The 20,585-nt window shown below is 38.3% G+C and overlaps 1 protein-coding gene across 1 annotated transcript in view; it reads right to left on the bottom strand.

The window, feature by feature from the left end:
- The window catches only part of KCTD16 (potassium channel tetramerization domain containing 16), a 228,322-nt gene extending 208,642 nt beyond the window's left edge, over nt 1–19,680 (bottom strand). Inside the window, exon 1 of the mRNA XM_045552661.1 lies at nt 18,533–19,680. Coding sequence (XP_045408617.1) covers nt 18,533–19,364 — 832 coding nt within the window. The 5' untranslated portion in view covers nt 19,365–19,680. The remainder of the gene's footprint in view (nt 1–18,532) is intronic.
- Between the last annotated feature and the right edge of the window lie 905 nt (nt 19,681–20,585).

The following is a 20,585-nucleotide window of genomic DNA, read 5'->3' as shown; positions in this document are numbered from 1 at the left end:
TTTCATCGAGAAGAGACAGAGTTAGTGATGTATTTGTGTTTTCATCAGGAAAGAGAGGAAAGGCTGGAGTCCCTTTAAAGAGAGATTGGTTTCTGGCCCATCTTAGCAACTTATTTTTGATCATAGTAACTTTTATCCAAAGAAAAAGGAGGAATTGTGATGTATGATATATATATATATATATATATATATATATATATACACACACACACATATATAATGTGTACGATATATACACATATATGTAATATGTATATACCATATTACACACAACTTCTTTGTACAGTGTTTTTGAGTTTACCAAGTGTTTTCCTATGCACATCATCTTATTTAAGGCACACAATAATCTGGTAAAGTGGATGGATTTGTTTCCATTTTTTGCAAGAAAACCCAAGACTCAATTTGTCCAGTGGCTCACAAAGCTAGTAAGCAGCACAACTGGGGTATAAAACTCTAGTTTTCTGATTCCAAGTCCAGGACTTTGCAAACAGCTACTGTGTTTACCTGTCTTCAGGGTTTGAGTGAACTTGCTTACAAATTACCTCGTTGGCTCCATGCCTCTGATAGCACCTAAATAATTTATGATCCCTGAGATAGGCAAAGTATAGGTGGTAAACATGATGTGATGTTTGACCAAGCCAAACTGAATTTTTTAAAAATGCGTGAAGCTTTTTATATATTACGCTTCTCACATGAATGTTAAAATCTGAGCTTTCTCTTGTGGAGTGAGGCTGGGAGCACCAGCTTTTGAGATAGATGGCTTGTGTCTCTTTCAGATAGGGAGGTTTGAACAATTCGTCTTGACTTTTGAAATTTGGAACATTCAAAGGCAACATCAAAAGCAAAAATATCTCATTTCCTTCCCATTACTGAGACTTGGCTGCTAATATTACAGCACCTGTTTGGCATCGGATGACTGGGAATGCAAACGCTTCTGTTCAAAAGCAAAATACAATAATTGAAGATTATATTCTTTACAATGGATCATCTCCTCCTGCTGTTAATTTTTTTTCTTAAGCAGAAAATATTACAATTGTGTTTTAATCCTGGGAGACTTTTGTCTAATAAATAGTATGGTTTCCTAGGTGCAAAGCAGATACTGCAGAAATTAAATAGCGAGTACTAATTAGTGTTTTTTGATTCCTCCCTTTTTTCTCTCCCATTCCCTGGGACTGACTGCCAGGGCAGGAAAGGATTTATCACCATCAGATAAAACCAGTCAGCACAATTCAAACACCTGGGCAATTTTGCCTTATCTTCCGAGGTAAGTTGCGTTCTTTTATATTCATTATCGGTCTTGTTTATGGAGGATCTAAAAGATGTAAAACAAGAAAAACCTGGCTGTAACAATGAGCTCCATTTAAAGAACTAATAATGTACCAGCAAAGTCCTTTGGGGATGGGACTATGATGGACAGAACCTAAAGCCATTATCACTACACTCCTTGTCCTTTACAATAAAGTACAACAAAAAGGGGGTAGGATGGGGAAAAGAAAAGAACTGTGAGGAGGGCTGACATGCAAACCTTAGACATGTCTTTTCTTTCTTCTCTTTTTCTTTTTCTCAGGCTTAGGAAGAAAGCTCTGATGGGTAGGACTCCTTGCTGGCTGTAAAACTCAAATGGAAACAGAGTCGACCTTGATGGTCTCGAGCCCTCATAATATAGATTTCAACATAAGGCAATGAATTAAAAAAATGATTAAAATCAGAATTTCTCCTGGGATTAAACAAAAATGACAAGGATCACAGACTCCATCTCAGCCTGTGCCTACAAGAATACCAAAAAAATGTTAACTCACAATTGACATGACTCTATTTAACAGCTGATGGGGCTGATGGGGCTTTGCTTATGAGCCTGGAGGACCATTCAAGCTGAAAGTATAGCAGGTATCCATAAAGCAATTATCAAAACCTAAAAGACAGTTCTACAATGATTGAGAGACAATTGCTCTGCCGTGGAACAAAAATCTCCTGTTTTCCAATCTTGCATTAACAAATAACCCCCAAATCTCAGTGTCTACTGATAAATCTATATATACGATTAGCCTCCTTAAAATAGGACCCTCCAAAGCTGCACTTGCCAAGACAGTAGCCATTAGCCCCAGGTAACTATTGAGCACTTGAAATATGGCAGGAGTGACTCAAAGAGCTCAATTCTATTTTAAAGACTTTAGTTTAAAAATTGAAGCAATAAAGTATTTAGAAATAGGTTACAGTGATGTTTTTGATATATTGGGTTAAATATTTTATTCAAATTAATTTTATAGCTTCCTTTTACTCAGCGTGTCCACCACCTGCCCTCTGCGTGGCTGTCCAGGCAGAGCCTTTGGAGGCTCCACACACTTGCATTCCCACCATGAGGCTGAGAGAACAGGCCTGATTCCCAGCCCTGAGCACCTGCTTATCCTTCTGCCTATAATGCTGTTCCCTGCATTGTCTGCCTGACAAACTCCTTCTCATGCTATACAACTCTACTTAAGAGTTGCCACCTCAAGGAGGACGTCCCTAATCATTCCACAGAGAATTAAGTACTTTCTCTTCTATTTTTTTCCCAATACCTGCATCCTTTTTATATTATAAAAGTGTCCCATATATTCATACTTAATACATTCTTAAAGTCATGTATAAAGGTCTAGCTGCATAAATCAAATCATAGATTTATACATTATATAATTGGCATTCCCAAAGGAAAAAAATAGTATGCCCAATTACACCTGCCTTTTTAGACACCGTCTTTGAAATATGGTTCCCATATTTTATACATTTTTAACTATGATTTTTTTTCTTTCCTAATTGAAAACTCACTCAGTTGGCATAAGTCCAATGATATCCACTTAAAGCTAGGGATGTGCCTCTTTCAGCATGCCTAAGGATTTCCATCTTTGTCTCAATTATACTGAGTTTATGAGATATATGGTTCTCATCACCAATATGAGCAGTTTCATTTTCTATTCTCTACTCATTTTTTATAAGGTAATAAAGGCAAGATACAATAAAATATTCAAATAATTATTCAAACATTTTCATATTGGCAAAGATAATAATGTAGCTGAAACTGAATTCTCAACTGCAGCTCTATGCAATGCCTTTCATCTTTGTAGCCCTGGAACACGGAAAAGTGCAGTGCACTCCTGTTTAGTAGGTGCTTAATAAATCCATATCGGTGAATGACAGATTTAGTAGGCAAATGACATTTGAAAATCCTCTAACCCCTTTTAATTGACCATGGCATAGAGGCAGCAAAACATACCACACATGAGCCATTATGCATAGTGGGAAAGAGAGATGAGTCTCACAAACTGGATTCAAATCCCAGTCTACTATCTCCTAGTTTGGGGAACTTGGACTTATTTACTAACTCTTAGCCTCAATTTTTCTCTCTAAAATGAAAATAACAGAGTCATTGGGAAGATAAAATAACATGGTTTTGGGGTTTCCAATACCCACCTACATGATTTTTGAGAACTTCCAACTCCTCCAAAAGTCACATCCTTCTGTTAGTCATCCACTTGAATGGCCATACCTTGAACCGTGTCATTTTAATTACTTGACACTTCACAAGCTCAACTTCAAATAACCACCATGTCCTCCTAGGTTTCTAGCTCATCTCTTACAGTACTAGATTCCAAAAACCTTCAACTCCATAGGGATCTTCAATTCACTGATCTTATACCTTTTCATCATCCCTCATCTCCTTCATGTCCTCATTGAATTTCTTACCCCACTTAAATTCAGTGGTTCATCATTGAAACAACTCTCTTGCATACCTCTTCAACTCTTCTGCCTGAGCTTTGGGAAACCCATGCCTGCAGGTTAGGATCAAATCCTGGACTACTCCCCACCTGTACCTATGCAGCTGGACATGGCTGGGGAAAAATAGACAACCATGATGAATCATCTCACTTGAAATTCATAGCCACTTGCTCCAAGTGAGTCCTCAACGCCACTGGTCAATAATATATTTTCCTAGTTCATTTACTCTCTCATAGTCCTGGATTACTATTTTATGCTGTTTTTTTCTCTTCAAATCTCAAATACTTCCTTCCACATATATGTATGTATGTATATGTATACTATTATCATATGCACTACATCTACTACATGTGTATTCTATATTCATATGCCCTATTACTGTGGATGAACTGAAAAGGCTCATAACAAAGAATAAACTCTTTATGCACTCAATTCCATTCCTTCTTACTTGTCCAAGTATATCTCCCCAGGTGCCTCTCCCCTCTCTCCTGCATTGTTGATTTGCGCCTAACCACTGGCTCCTTCCTATAGGCATGCAAACATGCTGTTTTCCTCCACCTTAAGTAAAGTCCTCCCACTTTCTGTTCTACTATCTCATTTCTATATTTTTTATAGCAAAACTTCTTGAACGTCTACAGTCACTTTTCCCAATTCCTTTACTCCCATTCTCTCTTAAATGCATTCTAGTGAGGCTTTGGCCCTCACCAGTTTACCAGAACTGCTTCTGTCAAAGTCAGCAATGACCTCCACATTGGTATATCCAATGGGCATTACTCTCAGTCCTCAAAAAACTTATTCTTTCAGCAGCATGTGACTCAGTTAATCATTCCCCCCTTCCTGAAGCATTTTGTTTTCACTTTCCTTCCAGGACACCACCTTCTTCTGGTTCTCCTCCTGCTCACTGGCCGCTCCTTCTAAGGCCCCTTTGCAGGTTCCTCCTCAACTCTCAAATACTAACACTCAAGTGTTCAGGCCTCAATTCTTGAACCTACTCCCTTTTGTTACTGCATTGCTCCCTTGGTGTTGTCATTCAGTCTCTTGGATTTAAATACTTTGTGTATGTTGAGGACTCTCAAATTTATATCTTGAACCTGAACCTCTTCCAACTTCCTACTAACAAAACTGTGCTTGTACCCCTTAAATTTATACAAATTAAAAAAAAAGACTACTTCACTCATCTCAGTCTTACTACTGATTCTAGAACCAGAAACTCTTCATATGCCTTTTTATTTTTTTATTTTTAAATGTATATATTTATTTTTGCTTAGGTATTTGGTGGAGTGGAAAACAAGGATAAATTCTCCGTATTCCATGTCAAAACGTTTTTGACATCTTTTTTGTACTATGAAATCATGCGGCTTTTCATATCTGTGGTACCTTGGAAATCAAATTCTTAAAAATAATGCTGTGTAGGAGTCTCTGGGAGAAGAGATTGTATCCCAGAAGCTTTGTGTGGGTAACTGAGGACAGATTTGCAGATTTCAGCCCAATCTGGTTTAAGGTGTTTTTTTTTTTGTTTTTTTTTTAAAGCTGTATCATGGGAAAATCGTGTTCCTAAGACTTGAAATGTAAATGGAAAAGAGAAAGGAAAATCAGTCAGATTGAACACCTTCTACCATCCACACACCCTACTGGGAGGTTTATGTGGGTTTCTCATGGAGTCTTGGGAGGTGGTTTCCTTGAATAGCGGCTTTGGCAGTTTGAAAAAGGCAGCACTGCCATCTGGTATTTCTATGGGATGGTGTGACAGTTAAGAATGTCAGTATTAGGGTCAGGGCGATTAGGGCTTGAATTATGCTTGTGCCAATTAATAGTTAGCATGGTGATGACGTGAGTCTGTGGGAGAAGGAGGCTTATTTTAAAGTTCAGCCCATCACCCACGCTTGCTCTCTCTCAGTCCACCCTCACCCCCATTCTTAACATGAACCAGTGACCTCTTCTCAAACTTCAAGCCGGATGGGTGCTCCTGGGTTCCTTCTATGCAGAAATCCCGAAGCAGCACCCAACGAGTGACCTTGAACAAGTTAAACCTCTCTGAGCCTCAGTTTATCATTGTGGAGGTTTTGTGAGGGTTAAATGAGAAACACTTTAGATGACACATGATACAGAATCCAATAAGGATTATTGTTATGATCTTGAAATTTTAATAGATACCACTGCCTACCTCTATTTGTTTTCTATCTGAAGTCAGAAGGACTTCAGCGGCAAGACAGCAATTATTTGATTACATTGCATCTGGTTGTTTTGAAGAAAACTTGTTTTCCCATAAAAGGAAGCAAATTACCAAGGCAAATTACAGACCATAAAAAATATGAAAATATAGCTATGATAAAAAGAAAGTGTTCCTGCTGTTTTTATACAGCAGAATATGGCTGCTATGAGGAATTATTTGCAAACACCCCCCGAAATAGAATTTTTTGTTTACAATTAATTCTTCATATCAGAACAGAAAGCACCATTTTAACCAGAGATTTTGCCACAGTTTCTTAAGCTCTTTGGAGGAAAGATACATTATATTGATCTAATAAAATAATCAGGCAACCTTAGGTTTTATTCACAATATATAAAACAATTCCAAACTACTAGGTAGAAAGCACATAAAGCCAATTGTAGAAGCCATTTTCCACCCCTATTTTCATTAGAAATAACTCCCATTGCTTGCATTGTTACAAAAAATATAAAGTGCATAATTAAGGTAACATTCTCTGACAGATCCAAAAGAAAGAAGCAAAATTAATTTTTGCTCTTTAATTTTTCCAATAATTGCCTTCATATAGACTTGTTCTGAGAACTAAATATAAGTCAAATGAAAACAAAACAAATAAAAATGAACACATCATTAAACCAGAACAAAAATGGCAAAGGCCAATTTTTTCAAAAGAGAGAAATTCACCACTTGTTTAGAATATGTGGGTCAGGTTTTTGCAAACACCTACACTGAGCCCTAGGTTTCCTGGAATTGCCGCAAAGACCACTAGGAAAAAAGGAAGAAATGGGGAACAGGGAGGAACACCTTAACCACATGCAATTCCCACTTCAATCAAAACAGGGCCACTTTAAAAGATTCTCTATGTTGGCTTCTACCTTGGACTTCATTTAAAGCCCGGCAACTCAAAGAGAGGAAACTGAATCACAAAATCTTGGGATTCCTTCCCTCCCCCAACCCCAGGATGCTATGATTTTATAAATCCAGTTGGTATTTTGCTTAGTATAAAAAATATACTTCAAGCTCCCATCCAGAATTACAGTTTACAGGGCTTGGATAAGGAATTTGTTTTTATCCATTTGGCCAGTACCTGCACACCGTAAGTCTACAATCATTACACAAATGGAGGAGATCAAAATATACCCAACATATCTTTGATTGAGTGCTACTCAATCTTACAGAAATATAGTATTGGTGCTGCAGACCTGGCACAATCTGCTTTGACCATTGGTATCTAATTGCTTTAGCAACTTTCTAAAAGAGGAGGGTTAAAACCTCTCTCTTCCTCCTTGTAGCTACCTGTCCTTAAGACATTCTCTAGTTGTTCGCTGGAGCTAAGATAAAATCTGCCTCAATAGCAGACATCTAATCAAGCAACAGTCACTTTACATACATCATTATTTGCTACTCAGTGTCCTAGGAGGTAATTAAATCGCTCCACTATTCCTGTCATACGACTGAGGTACCTGAGGTTCCTGACAGCAAAGTAACGTTCCCCACTCTTGCCCACTTCTCATTTCCTCTCTCAGAGTTTAAGTTGCCCTTTTCTTTTTTCTCTCATTTATTTCTACAAATAGCCAGATATTATATTATGTTATATTATATTTTATATTTACACACAGAAAGATATACCTACATGCATGTATATATGTGTGTGTATATATATGTACCATCATTACCTTTACCGTGGGAGGGAATTTTATTATAATTTTACATGGTGAGGTGGGGAAGATAGAGAAAAAATAATGTATTGAGTGCCTACTATGCACCAGGCACTGTACTAGGCGCTGAGGATGTAAGAGAGCAGGATGAATATAGCTTCTGCCCCCAGGAAACTTCAAAGTTCACAGAGACGGAGAGAGTGCGAGTGTGTGAATAAACAAGTAAATCAAGCAAATAATTACACCTGTGAACAGCGATGGGCTGGAAATAAATAAGCTGCTGAATAGCGGGGAACTAGGAAGACATCAGCTACTTCAGCGGAGATGGTAACAGAGGCCTTTTCAAGGAAAACCCGTTAAAGCCTGACCCTGAAGGATGAGTAGCACTCAGAAAGACGAGAGGTGGAAGGAAGGAGAGGTGAAAGGTTTGAATGGAAGAGACAATTGAAAAGTTAAAGAAGAATGATATTGGTTCCTGGCATCACACAGCTATCATTAGGAAAAAAATCTAATGAAATGAGAAATGAAATGATTGTTAATAATCTTAAAGTTCTCCTAAGCCATCCTAGGATATAACCTTTCTGACTCCATCTACCAGCCAGCATTTTAAAGTCAATAAATGCATTAAAGATTTAAGCATTTTCTCTGCTCTAAGTATTAATATTAAATCAGGTTTAATTTCCTGACACCCACAGGTCAGATTAGCTCGCTATCCTCCTATCAGTGTACACTTCCCCATCACACTAGACTGAAATTTCCCATTTACTAGTCAAATTTCTCCCTAAACCATATATTCCATGAGAACACTGACCATATGCTTCTACTCACAGGTGCATTCCTGGAACTTCATGCAATCTTGTGTACATTGTAGGTGTTCAGTAAGTATTTCTAGAAGAAGTAGATGAGCCAACCATTGCAAAGATGTGTAGAAACATAACACACACAAAAGCAAAGGGCAGAGCTAGGTCACAGTACCTGGCATTTGCTCATGTGACCAAAAGGCAGTGTTGAGAACTCTCGACAAATAACTGATGCTAGACCTAAATCTGCCTATAAAAGAAGGTCTTTCTGATGAAAAGATGTCAAGATGTGTCAGTGTGTTAGAAAACAAGATTATACTTCATTACATTTTTTATTTAATTTGGTCTCTGTGGAAGGGTGCAGATGAAGGAAGGTTTGAAGTGCCTGCAGTTTCCAATCAAGGAAGTCTTTGCAGATTGTTAATCACCTCCCTAGCACATGGTGGAGAAATACTGGAAAATCATTAGCATGAAGAGTTTGTGGATCAGAATCATGATTCTCTGGATACAGACATGACATTTTCTACCCATCTCAACTGGACAGTCCTACAAAAAGGTACTTTTTAGAAGATATGTCCTAAGTATGAATCAATACAATCTTTTTAAATGAATATTTTATGTTTTTGAGCAAATCTAAAGCAGGCCTAAAAACATTGAAAGTATCACACATTATATTTTCAGTCATTACCTCTCCATGCCACAGGAGTATCTACCCAGAAAAGACAAGAAAAACTGCTCATTTTCTAAACTATACTTTTATTTGACAAATAGGAATTAATATTTTCTATTTTGTTGCAGCTGGACAAAATTGAACAACTCCACACAGGAATCATTCTGTTTCAAGAAAAAAAGATATCTCATCTAGTTGACTAGAAAGTAAATTATTAACAATAAAAACTGAATCCTATTTTCTGTTTGCATTACAGTGTAAATTTGCAGGCACATTCTCATAGGAGAATGTCAACTGAGATAACTGAATGCTTAAGCTGCAAGAATATTAGTAATGATGCCTAACTACGACTTCATGTGTTCTGCATTGTAGGCCAGCTCTTTTTCTGTGTAGGGTATTTTCAGAACTCTGCAACACTTCTCCAAGTCTATAGAATTCTCTTGGTTTTAATTCCATGCCTCTGCCATACTCTGACATCCATATGCCCCATGTCCTTATCCTAATCACTAGAATTTCTCTGCTGCTCCAGGGTCTCCTTTTTTAAAAAGTAACTATTACTGGAGCTTAGCTCTCCTTTTTTCTACTTCGTTGCCTAGCAGTGTTGATCTGGACAGTCCACAGTGTTGTCTAAAATACAATATACAACAGCTGGAAAGTGTCTTAAGTTTGCCACTCAATTACATACAATGAGTTGCCTTCTATTTTCATCAATGTAACTAACTCATAATCACATTATATCAGATTTACTCAGAATAAAAAGGTGTTATAAATTGGGCTAGGGAAATGATTATAACTTTCTGCTTCGAAATGGAACTGATGAATACAAACAGAAAAGTATGAATTTCCTCCCACTGGGCAGGTTTTGAATGGGTCACATGGTGACAACCCCCCATTAGCAATCTTATTTCATTTTAATGCCAAACAGCACAGCAACTCACAGCGTGAGGCAAAATGTCTTGTTTTCATTTCTGGAGCAATTTAAATGATCCTACTGTCAATGGCATGCTCAACCGTTTTCTGTTACCATGAAGGAGAATACTCTCTCTAGGCTGAGATTCATAAAAGGTTATTCTAATTCTGCAGTGACTGAATATATAATTTAAATTGTACTCTTAATTTACAATTTCACCACAAGTTCCACTTAGGTTCTGAAAAGCCATAGGTTGAAATCAAGGTGAAGGACGGGGGGAGGAAGCCACTCATAATGACTTCCATTATCGAATAGCCAGGGTGAAGCAAAGAGTTAGTAGAATTTGAAGCCTTTTATGAGGTTTGCTTTTATGTTTATTCAGATTCAATTAAATAGCTAAAATTTTCTTTTATAAAGCCACCTCTAGATTTTTTTTTGTTTGTTTCTTTCAACATGCATAGATTAATGGACTGAACAAAGTATCCAAGAGGACTATTATAAAGAATCAGCTAAGTTATTTAAAGGAAGCACTTGTGCCTCTCATGCCTGAATTCCCAGAGATCCTCATGTTTATTAACCCTTCTATAGTGCTGACTGGGTGCTACGCACTGTTCTAAACACTTTCTATATATCAACCAATTTAACCCTCATAACAACCTTATGAGGTTCTATTGTTATCATCAATAGAACAAGCACTATTGTTATCATCTCCATTTTATGGATGAGGAAACTGAGACATGAAAGTAATTTACTAATGATCGTATAGCTAGTAGATAGCAAAGCTGGGATTCAAACTCAAGAACTCTGGGCACCAACATCCAGGCTCTTAACCTCTATATTATGCTGCCTCTGGCAGTAAGGAATGATCATTAACATTTATGGGAAGAGAAGAAAGGAGGAAATGGAACACTTTAGCAGTAAGAAAATTAAGAAGGCAACCTGGTCAGTCTCACAGTACACTTTACCTTCCAGTAGATTTCTTTTCCTATTGGGGGTCTTTTATCACTTTTGCAGCACTTTTCTGAATCCTGACTCCCTCCTGCCTGGCCCCACCTTGCCTCAATTTGCTCCTCCTTGGATGAATCAGCTAAAAGGAGACCACAGGAGAGTTTGCTACTGCTGTGTTTTCTCAGTTCCCTATAGCCACAATCTTTGTGCAGGTGCTAAGAGTTGAGCACCTTTCAATGAGAACTTCAGCTTGTATATAAAATGCTTAGCATTCATTGAAAGTTAAGAAATACCATTATTATTATTTAAAGCAGCACTCACACACACCATCACTGCTCTTCAGTTCTTCTCTTAAGAGATAATATAATGGTATGTATATTCAAGACTGTGGCATCTATGACCATAACAGAATATTGCAGTAGGCAATTCTTTATGTATATATTTTGGGAGAATATTTATAGAATACTGAACCTATATTTGTGCCAGGTACTATACCAGGTATTATGATGAATTTGATAGACATAGTTCCTATCTTCACAAAGCTTACAGTTGGAGAGGCAGTTAAATAAACAAGTATAATACATTATATTTGTGCTATGATAGAGGAAAAGAGGGTCCTAAGAAGCAAAGATAAGGGGTACCTAGTCCAGATGTGGTGGACTAAGAAAGCCTTCCCAGAAAAAGCCACCTCTAGATTAAGAACTGAAGTATTTAGTTAATCAAATCAAGAGAGAAGCAGAGGTCACTTCATAAAGGGCTGTGATTCAGTGTTAAGGAGTGCTGTTTATAAGAGCAGTTGTAATGCAATGAAGAAATTTAAGAAGAGGAGTGACACGGTCAGACTCACATTTTGGAAATCTCATCATGTTTGCAGCAGGGAGAACAGACCCAAAGAGGAAAATACTGGATATGGGGTGGGGAGGACAATTTCGATTTCTTTGCAGTAGTATCAAAAAGTAATGCTGGTGGCCTGGACAAAGCTAGCACCGGTGGAGAAGGGAAGAAGAGGATGGACTTGAGCGAGTTGAAGGAGAAGAACCAAAAGGACTTGTACAGATCGGAGAAAGTGGCTGTGGAGAAGGAAGAGTCAGGAATGCCACCTAGGTTTTTTGCTTGTTTGTTTTTCCTCCCTTGGGAACTGGGTGAGGAATGATGCCGTTCACCGAGATAAGAAACACAGGGAGAACAGAGGTTTGGGAATCACAGATGGGGAGTTCAGTGGAGCTTCAGCACAGTTGAAAGAATCCAGGGATTCTCAAATGTACAATTAGAATAGCCAGAAGGCAAACTTTCCCACCCCAATGACGCCCTCTCACCATCAACAGGACCATTGCGCTTCTCGGTAAGCCCATGCACCCCTAACGGTTGGCCAGTTTAATGAAGCGGCATACCAGATCTTAAATGACTGAAAAGAAAATTAGGGGCCTCTTTTACTTCCTGCTTTGTCATCAGAATTAACCTGGACAATGGAAAGATAGACTTCAATTGCTATTTATTCATATTATGAATATGAAAAAGCTAACAATAAAAAAAAAGTTCTTACCTTGTCTCTATAACATACGGCATTTGAATCCACCAATACAAATTAAAAATGGACTTGGATCACCTGTGAAGATTTCGTGTCAGAAATACTAGAACTGAATCTGATTAAGCCTCTAAAATCCACAGTCTACATCTAACAAGCTTACGAAAAACACAGGGATCGGGGAGAAAAAAGTGTTCATAACATCACAGAGATCATAGAGACAGACCAGCAAAACCCAGATCCAGGATAATCAACATTATAAGCAACTTGGTTTCATGAGAAAAATAAATTGTTTTAAAAAAAGAAGAAAGAATGGAAAATAGAGATGGAAAGGGTTGGGGGGAGAGGCAGGGTGGGTGGGATGGAAGGTGGGAGGACGAAGGGAAGGAAGGAGCAAGGTATTAAAAGAGACTTAAGATATATATTTCACCACTTTCTTGCTTATAAGTTATATCAATATTTTTTAAACTATGAAAGAGAAAAAAGATACAGTAACCAAATATAATGATGGACTTCATTTGGATCTCAACTCAAGTAAACCAACTTTAAGAAAACATTGTAAGAAAATCAGGGAAGTTTGAACACTAGCTAGATATTTAATGATGTTAAAGAATTATCAATATTATATGTGATAATGGCAGTAGATTATTTGAAAAATCCATTGTATTTTAGAAACATATACCATGGGATTTGTGAATGAATGAAATGACTGATGTCTGAGATTTGCTTCAAAATAATCTAGTGAGGACAGGAGGGGAAGTAAGTAGAGCTACAGCTGAAACAAGATTGGTCTTGTAGTGATAATTGTAATTAATTATTAGAGCTGAGTATTGGCTACAAAAAAGTTCAGTATGCTATTGTCTCTACCTCTGAATGCATTTGAAAATTTCTGTAGTAAAAAAAATTTAACTGACTTGCCAAGAAATACAGTATTTGAGTATTGAAAGCCATCACAAAGACCAAAGAAAAAGAGCAACAGTGAATTACGATGCAGAAACTGAGCATTCGTCTATCAATTTCTGGAGAACTTTTTTTCTATGCATCGGACTGGCAATCCTTCTATGCATAGTCACTCCTTTCTGCATTTTGTGTTTGGAGGTGTTCCAAATGGAGCTTTGTGGCACATTCTCAGCTACTTACACTTCTAATTTTTTTGATAAGCTCCAAACCTCATTAGACTGTCAAGAACATTTGGTCTTCTCTTTCCAATCATACATGTTTTTTTAACTTATCTAAGACCCTTGGAGGCAACCTCAGATTCCTCCCCTTTCAGCCCACACACTGAGGCTTCTTTTGCTGCCAAATTCATTCAGTGATGCCACAGACTCAGGAAGAAATTATTTTAATCACCTCCCACAAGGGATTGGGCTCAGGTAACAGATCTTGTTTGGCATGGAAGTGAAAACAGTGTAATAAAATATTTTACCAATGCGCTCGTATCACTGTTATATCCAGCCCAATTCTCAGCACACAGCATCTTCAAGACATAAGAAAAAATTATATCTGCTATTCCTATGCTTGATCATCACTGTTACCAACCAATCTTTCTGAGCGTGGGTCTATGTTGACTTCATGAAGAAGCCTTATACTTAGATTGTACTTCTTTTAAATTATAAATTAAGAAGCTTCCAGTCTTAAGAACATTTCCTTCAGGGTAAAAGGTTGCCTGATCCTCAACTAGTAGGAGTGCTCTTATGTACAAATACCCCTGGGAAAAGTAACACCATGCTTTGAAAGCATTCTAAGTATAATGACGGAGCAGAATTTTTCCTGACAGCAAGTTTTCATTGTGGCACGGGGGAAAGATCGTGAGAGCAAGAGTGACTCAAATAGGAGAGGACAGGGGAGCATCTAAGATGAGAGGACAGAAAAAAGTCACAGAGATGCAGGTGGTGGGAGAGACCAAACCGGACATACCTCACAGTTTGGGCTACATTATCCAACGTTTCATTTTGAGTGAGCCAATGCAATATCTCCACAAGTAATAAAAATTGAACTTATTACAGTTTAAATATCCCTCATGCAAAATGGTTAGGGCCAGAAGTGTGTCACATTTGGGATTTTTTTAATAAGGTTTTTTTTATAAGGTTTATACACCTTATAAACATGGACTGAAGGTAATTGTATTCAATATTTTTAATAATTTTGTGCACTTATATGTGGAATTTTCCACTTGTGGCATCATGTTGGCCCTCGAAACATGTTGGATTTTGGAACATTTCAAATTTCAGATTTTTGTATTAGGGATGCTCAACCTGTATTGGTATCTTTTGAGTAACCATGATAAAAGAGCTAGAATCATTTCAGGATAGATGCATTTCCACCTGTTTTCCTAGGACAGCACATCCTCTTATTGAAGCATTTAAGGTCAACCTTGGTTAAATCATTCACAGTGGCCGGACCATATGTTTCTTCTCAATACAAGGTCATGCAGCTGAATCCTAAGTGGGAAGTAATTTCTTTTTTTTTTTTTTATTTCAGTTCATCATGGGGGTACAAAAGCTCAGGTTATATACACTGTCCATGTCCCGCCCATCCCAGGAAGTAATTTCTTGATCTACTTTTTCTCAGCAACCTATCTTAATCAATAACCCCAACGATATATACTGTGTATAAAAGTCATTTAGGGACTTCTGTGGAAGTAACTCTTTAAATTTAAGAAAATGAAGTAAAGAGAACAAGGTTAAAATGCACATACAAGCTCCAATTTGTTGGAAAGGTGATGAATCAGTGCCTGTTTCTGTAATTCACAGCACTCAGGGTATATATTTTTGGAGTAAGTGTCCTAAGAATTAAACTCCCCACTTGTGGTCATGTTATCACAGTTTTGTTAGAGGCAAATGCCTTTAAATCTTAGGGCTTTCAGGCATTCGTCTGAACTCACTCATGAGTAGGCTTAAAGAAATGTGCATAATTCTCTCCAACCAAGAACAATCTTCCCACTCTCTCAGGCATTAGAAGATGGCCCTAGAAATAAGGGGTTCATTTATTTCCACGAACCTATGATTTTGTTCCTAATTGGTGTGAACGGTTATTGAGTATCTAGTTCAAAATCAGGATTTCTCTTTTCCAAATTATTTAGCTCTCATTTTATTTTAGAGGTGAATTAAGAAGGCATTTTCTAATATTTGTGGTATCACTCCTATATAATCCTTGAAAAGAAAAGTAATTATTTAGACAGATGGGTGGGAAAGGTGAAAATATACCTTCTTGTTGTTTTAAACTAAAACAAAGGACGTATCTAAAATACTTTGTGAGACAATCCTAGGATAGATGTTTCTTTTCCATGTTCTTATATAACTCACATTAACTCTTTAGTTGCAGATAAGTGAATCATAATCCATAGTAACTCACATATCATACTTTGGTGTGTGAGTGATGTAGACAAACACATTTCTCACCTCCCTCTTAAACACATACAAACACCTGTTGACTTTTTAATTGTTCATAGTTCTACACTAGCAAAACACTCACTCAAAACTGCCTGATGTTGACCATCAATTCTAGGTCCACATGAAAATGTAAATGAGGTAAGAATCGAACCTGTTAATAATTGAGAGTTAGATTTTGGTCTCCCAAATTTCTGTTGGAAAACTTGGAAGAAAAACAGGCAAACAGGGAAAGGAGGAGTCTCTCCCCAGAACTGTCAACCACCATATGCAATGCACTAATTTCTTGCTGTTTATCTTTCACTGTGATATTGATTCATGGACAGTGACTCTGCATTGTCCCTGGGTTATTAGAAGAGTCTTATTGCTTGGAGTTCATTCCTTAGATCTAAGCAGTTTGACAATACATATATGCTTTTAAATTTTTCTTCCCTAAACCCAGGAAGAAGTTGAGTTCCTCTGTGAAAAGTATCTTTGCATGCAGTCAACTCTCTGCTTTAGGGCACCTCCCATGGTTTCAGCCCATTAACCCAAGCACAACAGCTTGATGAATTAATGCTTATATAGGCACAGTTGGCAGCTTCTAATTAAATAATTATGGCTAAGCAGCTGCACGGAAGCTGTTATGTACCCTAGAAAGCCAGCTGTCAGTTTTATTGGTCCTAAGACAGAGGAAGAGTTAACATTGAGCTCTGGATGTTGGGTACAGAAGGGAAGGATACCATTTGCAAGATATATGCTGTTAGTATGGAGTTCCTGTGCATTCGTGCTAGCCTGTCCATGGAGAGATGGAGAGCAAACTGCTCCTCGGCAACCTCCCAGCAATCCAACAAAGAAAGAAGCAATTGCATGATCAGGAGAACAGAGCCTGTCCAAGCAATCTAAAGAGGACATGGTGTTAGACCGATGAGCCTTTGATGAACACAGAAACGCCACTGAGCTAGTAGCCAAATATACTTCAGTTTGTGGGTCTCATTTATGTGAACAAGTGATTAGAAATCTAGAGTGGTCTTTTGGGGGGGTATATGACTGGCATGTTTTTCATTTATTTGGCTATAGCTTCTTGAGATGCTATGTTTTCAAATATTAGAAACTGGAGAACACGGTAAATATCAAACTGACATCTGAACTATCTCTAAGAGCTGCATTTTCCCAAAAAGTTTGGAGAAGATATTTGTTCTTCAGAATCACAGATAACGTCAGATTCCTTTATGGAAAGCTAAAAAGCCAGTCTTATCTCTAGACTAGTGGGAAATCCTCCAGAAGGAAGAAAGCAGTATCTCGCGATTAAGCTCTAGCATAGAGGAAGATATAGATTATAGATAAAAGCCATAGATGGGATTATTAGACCACATGTTTGTTACTGCACATCAATACACTGCTGAACTGACAGCTGATTTCATTTTTCTCCATAGGCTGTTCTGTCTATGCAATTCATGTGTCTTCACTTCTAAAAACCAAATGTGTGATAACCCAGGAGAGCACAACTCAGCTGCCCAGTGACCTCATCACCAACGTTCCCAGCACCATCACCAAATGAATCAACACGACTGTAGGGAGAAAGACTAGTCCAAGAAATTTAGTCCTACTTTTATGTTTAAAGAAATTTCATCCTGAATTCTGGATTTGCTTCAGAATAAGAATAGAGAAAATCGAATGTTAACACTGGAAACATATTTCTTGTGGAATTCACTTCGCCCAACTCCCAGGCCTGTTAAAAATCAGCCGTTAAATCAAGCACCGAACAGTACAGGCTGATTTACTGTCTCCTTTCAGAGATCTATGGCTCATAGTTTATAGCTTAGAATGATGCCATTTCATAAAATGAGGCAAACTGTACCACACATCCATTTAAGCAAATGAACTGACCTCTAAGAACCCCTTACTTAAAAGGGCTTCAGTATAATTGTTTTCTTTCCTCTCTGTCTGGTTTCCTTTCATGTCAGTAACTCTATCACCTCAGCTGTCTGAAGGTGTTTGATGTGATTGACAATTCTCAAGGATCTAATTACTTTTAGACAGCTCTTAAAAGTCAAAAGTTCAGCTTAATTAGGTCTGCAATGCAACTCAAGTGTCAGTGCAAAATGCTAAAGAATCAAACAGCAGATTTGTAAAGTCCATAAAAGCAAATTTCAGACTTGGTGGGGGAGACAAGGGGCCTTTCAGCAGTCTGCACTGCCATCTAGCCAAGACCACATCATTCAGCACAACATCCATTTGTGTTTTCAAAGCCCCTGATAAAAGCAAGTCTTTAGCAACCAGCGGAATAGACCCTAAAGTTCAGCTAAATTAATAAACAGCAATACTTCATCCACGCTCAGTCTACCAAGCTCCCATGGGCCAACAGCCAAGTTGTAACCATCAACCTTATCTTCCCAATTCAGTATCTGACAAAAAAACATACATACTTGTTTTCCTATATCAATATCATTTGCATCTTGTGATTTTTGAGGCCTTTGAATATTCTGTGACTTCATTGGAAAAATGGAAAAAAGTTGCTTTAGGTAAGACACAAGAGCTGAATTATAACCTCTAATACTCTAGCTATAATTCAAGAGTAAAAACAATCCCAAATCATATTCCTTAGACATTGACAGAACACATGGACCATATACACCTGGGAAAGAGAACTGAGACACATGAAAAATTAAAAGAACCCTTTGTACTTACGGTAGAAGACATATTCAGTGTAGCTTGACCAGATCTTGTCGTCTGTATATTGGTTGATGAAAGATGCTGTCACTGATGAGTTACAGGCCACCATGTGGAATCCACACTCTGACAACATATCAAAAGCCCTTTCCAGATGCTTGAATTTGAGATAAAATCTGGAGGTGTATCTTTCTGGGGCTCGGTCAGGGTCTCTGCTTTCATTCAAAGTTTCTCCAAAGACTTCCTTTGCCAAGGAAATCCTTCCACAAACCAGAATCCTGGGAACTCTCCGAAACTTGGCATCTGTCTGTCCCTCTCTGCCCAAGGTGCAGGATCCCCTGTAACCCACAGTAATGAAACCCCACTTGCGGTCGGCAGGGAGCAGTGCGGAAGGGGGGCAGATTCTCGTATCACTCCCTTGGGAAGCATCTTCAAAGTCACTGTGGCAGAATTCATCTGGGCTTTGCTTGATTTCATCAGGGGTCAGGAGTTTGACCAAGTCTGGGAGCTGGAAGTACTCAGCTTCCCTTTTCAGTCTTCCTTTTTCTGGAAAGTGATCAGGCAGAACCACCTGCCTGTCCCTGAGATAGTCCAGAATATAACGGAACAAGAATCCATCCCTGTCAATGAAAAACCTTCCCTTGGAGTCCTTGGCTAGATCGTTAGCCATGTCTCTCTTTGGGGAAAACATTTTCCACAGAAGGGAATGAGGGATGCTTACTAATGTGGAATGGCGAGTGAAATAAACTTGACCCCCGACATTCAGCTCTACAACCTCAGGGAAGGAGTTGGGAACTGTGGCCCCTTGTTCCCGAGGATAATAACGACTACAGTTTCCACTGAGAGCCATTGTCTCTTTCTTCTTCTCCTCCTATTTTGATTTAAAGGTGAAATCCAATGGAGTCACAGCCTTATGCTTTGTATCAACTTGTAAGGAAGGGAAAAGAATGCTAACTTGTTAAAAATGACCTCCTCTTACCGCAGTTTTTCCCCAGGAAAGCAAAATTTATAAGAGTCCACAGGTGAAGTGATGCTGAAAAAGTAGTTTAAACCCTGGCTGGTGGTGAGCTATTAACTCATGGCATACAATCAACTCATCTGCATCCAATCTTCCATCAAGCTCAGTAGGCAAGGCAGGCCAAGTCCCCAGCTATTCAGATGTCCATCTGAAGGAAAAGAGAAAAAATTATTTCCTCAAACCCAGAATGAGTCAGAAAGAGAGAGTCCTCTGGAGAGAAGAGAGAGAGGGAGGGAGGGAAGAAGAAAAGAGAGGGAGGGAGAGTTTTTTTTACATAAGCAGTCCTAGAACTACTGATTTCAGCCATTCTGCAACTAAATCATAGCTTCTCTCATGCTATTTTGTGTCTACACATTTATCCATAAGCCTCTCTAGTAATTAGTATTGAAAACAGGTCTATTTGCAATTCTGCAATAAAAAGGAATATGCAATTTTCAACTTCTAAAAGGGAATCTTTTTTTTTTCCCAGCTGGACAGGAAAAGCAATTAGTCTTGCGGCTTACCTTAGTGAGTGCTGGAGACCCAGTTCTTGTGAAGAAATAACCATTTGTAAAGCAATCAGAATCCACAGCCACACTGAGTCTGGATCTTGTCAAATCCCAAACAGGTAAAGGACAGAGGTATCAGTGAAAAGTGCCAGAGATATGTGCTCTTTGAAAATAATATATATATATGTGTGTGTGTGTGTGTGTGTGTATTTATATAAATGTATATTTCTATGTATATATGGATGTATGGATTCACTCCCAATCTCAAGTTATAACAAGTCACCAAAAAGTTAAACCGTGATGAGAGGAGATTGGGTTGAAGAAGTAAAGCAGAGAAAAATATTCAAGCAAAGCTTCTCCAGGAAAAACAAAAAACAAAAAACCCAAACCTTGAGAAAGGATCCTTAAAAGAAAAGGGAGTTGCAAGAGGTACCGGGACTTAGAAGCTTTTTAGAAAGCCCAGCAGCAGCAGGACAGAGAGACGTGCCCCGCTGGGGTCCCAGGTAGCCGCCCCGCCTGCGGGCAAGGGCAAAGGGACTCGCATGTTCCCGGGCAGGTGGGCGCG

This window comes from Lemur catta, chromosome 5, assembly GCF_020740605.2.
Source record: "Lemur catta isolate mLemCat1 chromosome 5, mLemCat1.pri, whole genome shotgun sequence".
Lineage (NCBI taxonomy): Eukaryota > Metazoa > Chordata > Mammalia > Primates > Lemuridae > Lemur > Lemur catta.
Note: the sequence above shows the minus strand (reverse complement) of the source record. Positions and strands in the feature narration are given on the sequence as shown.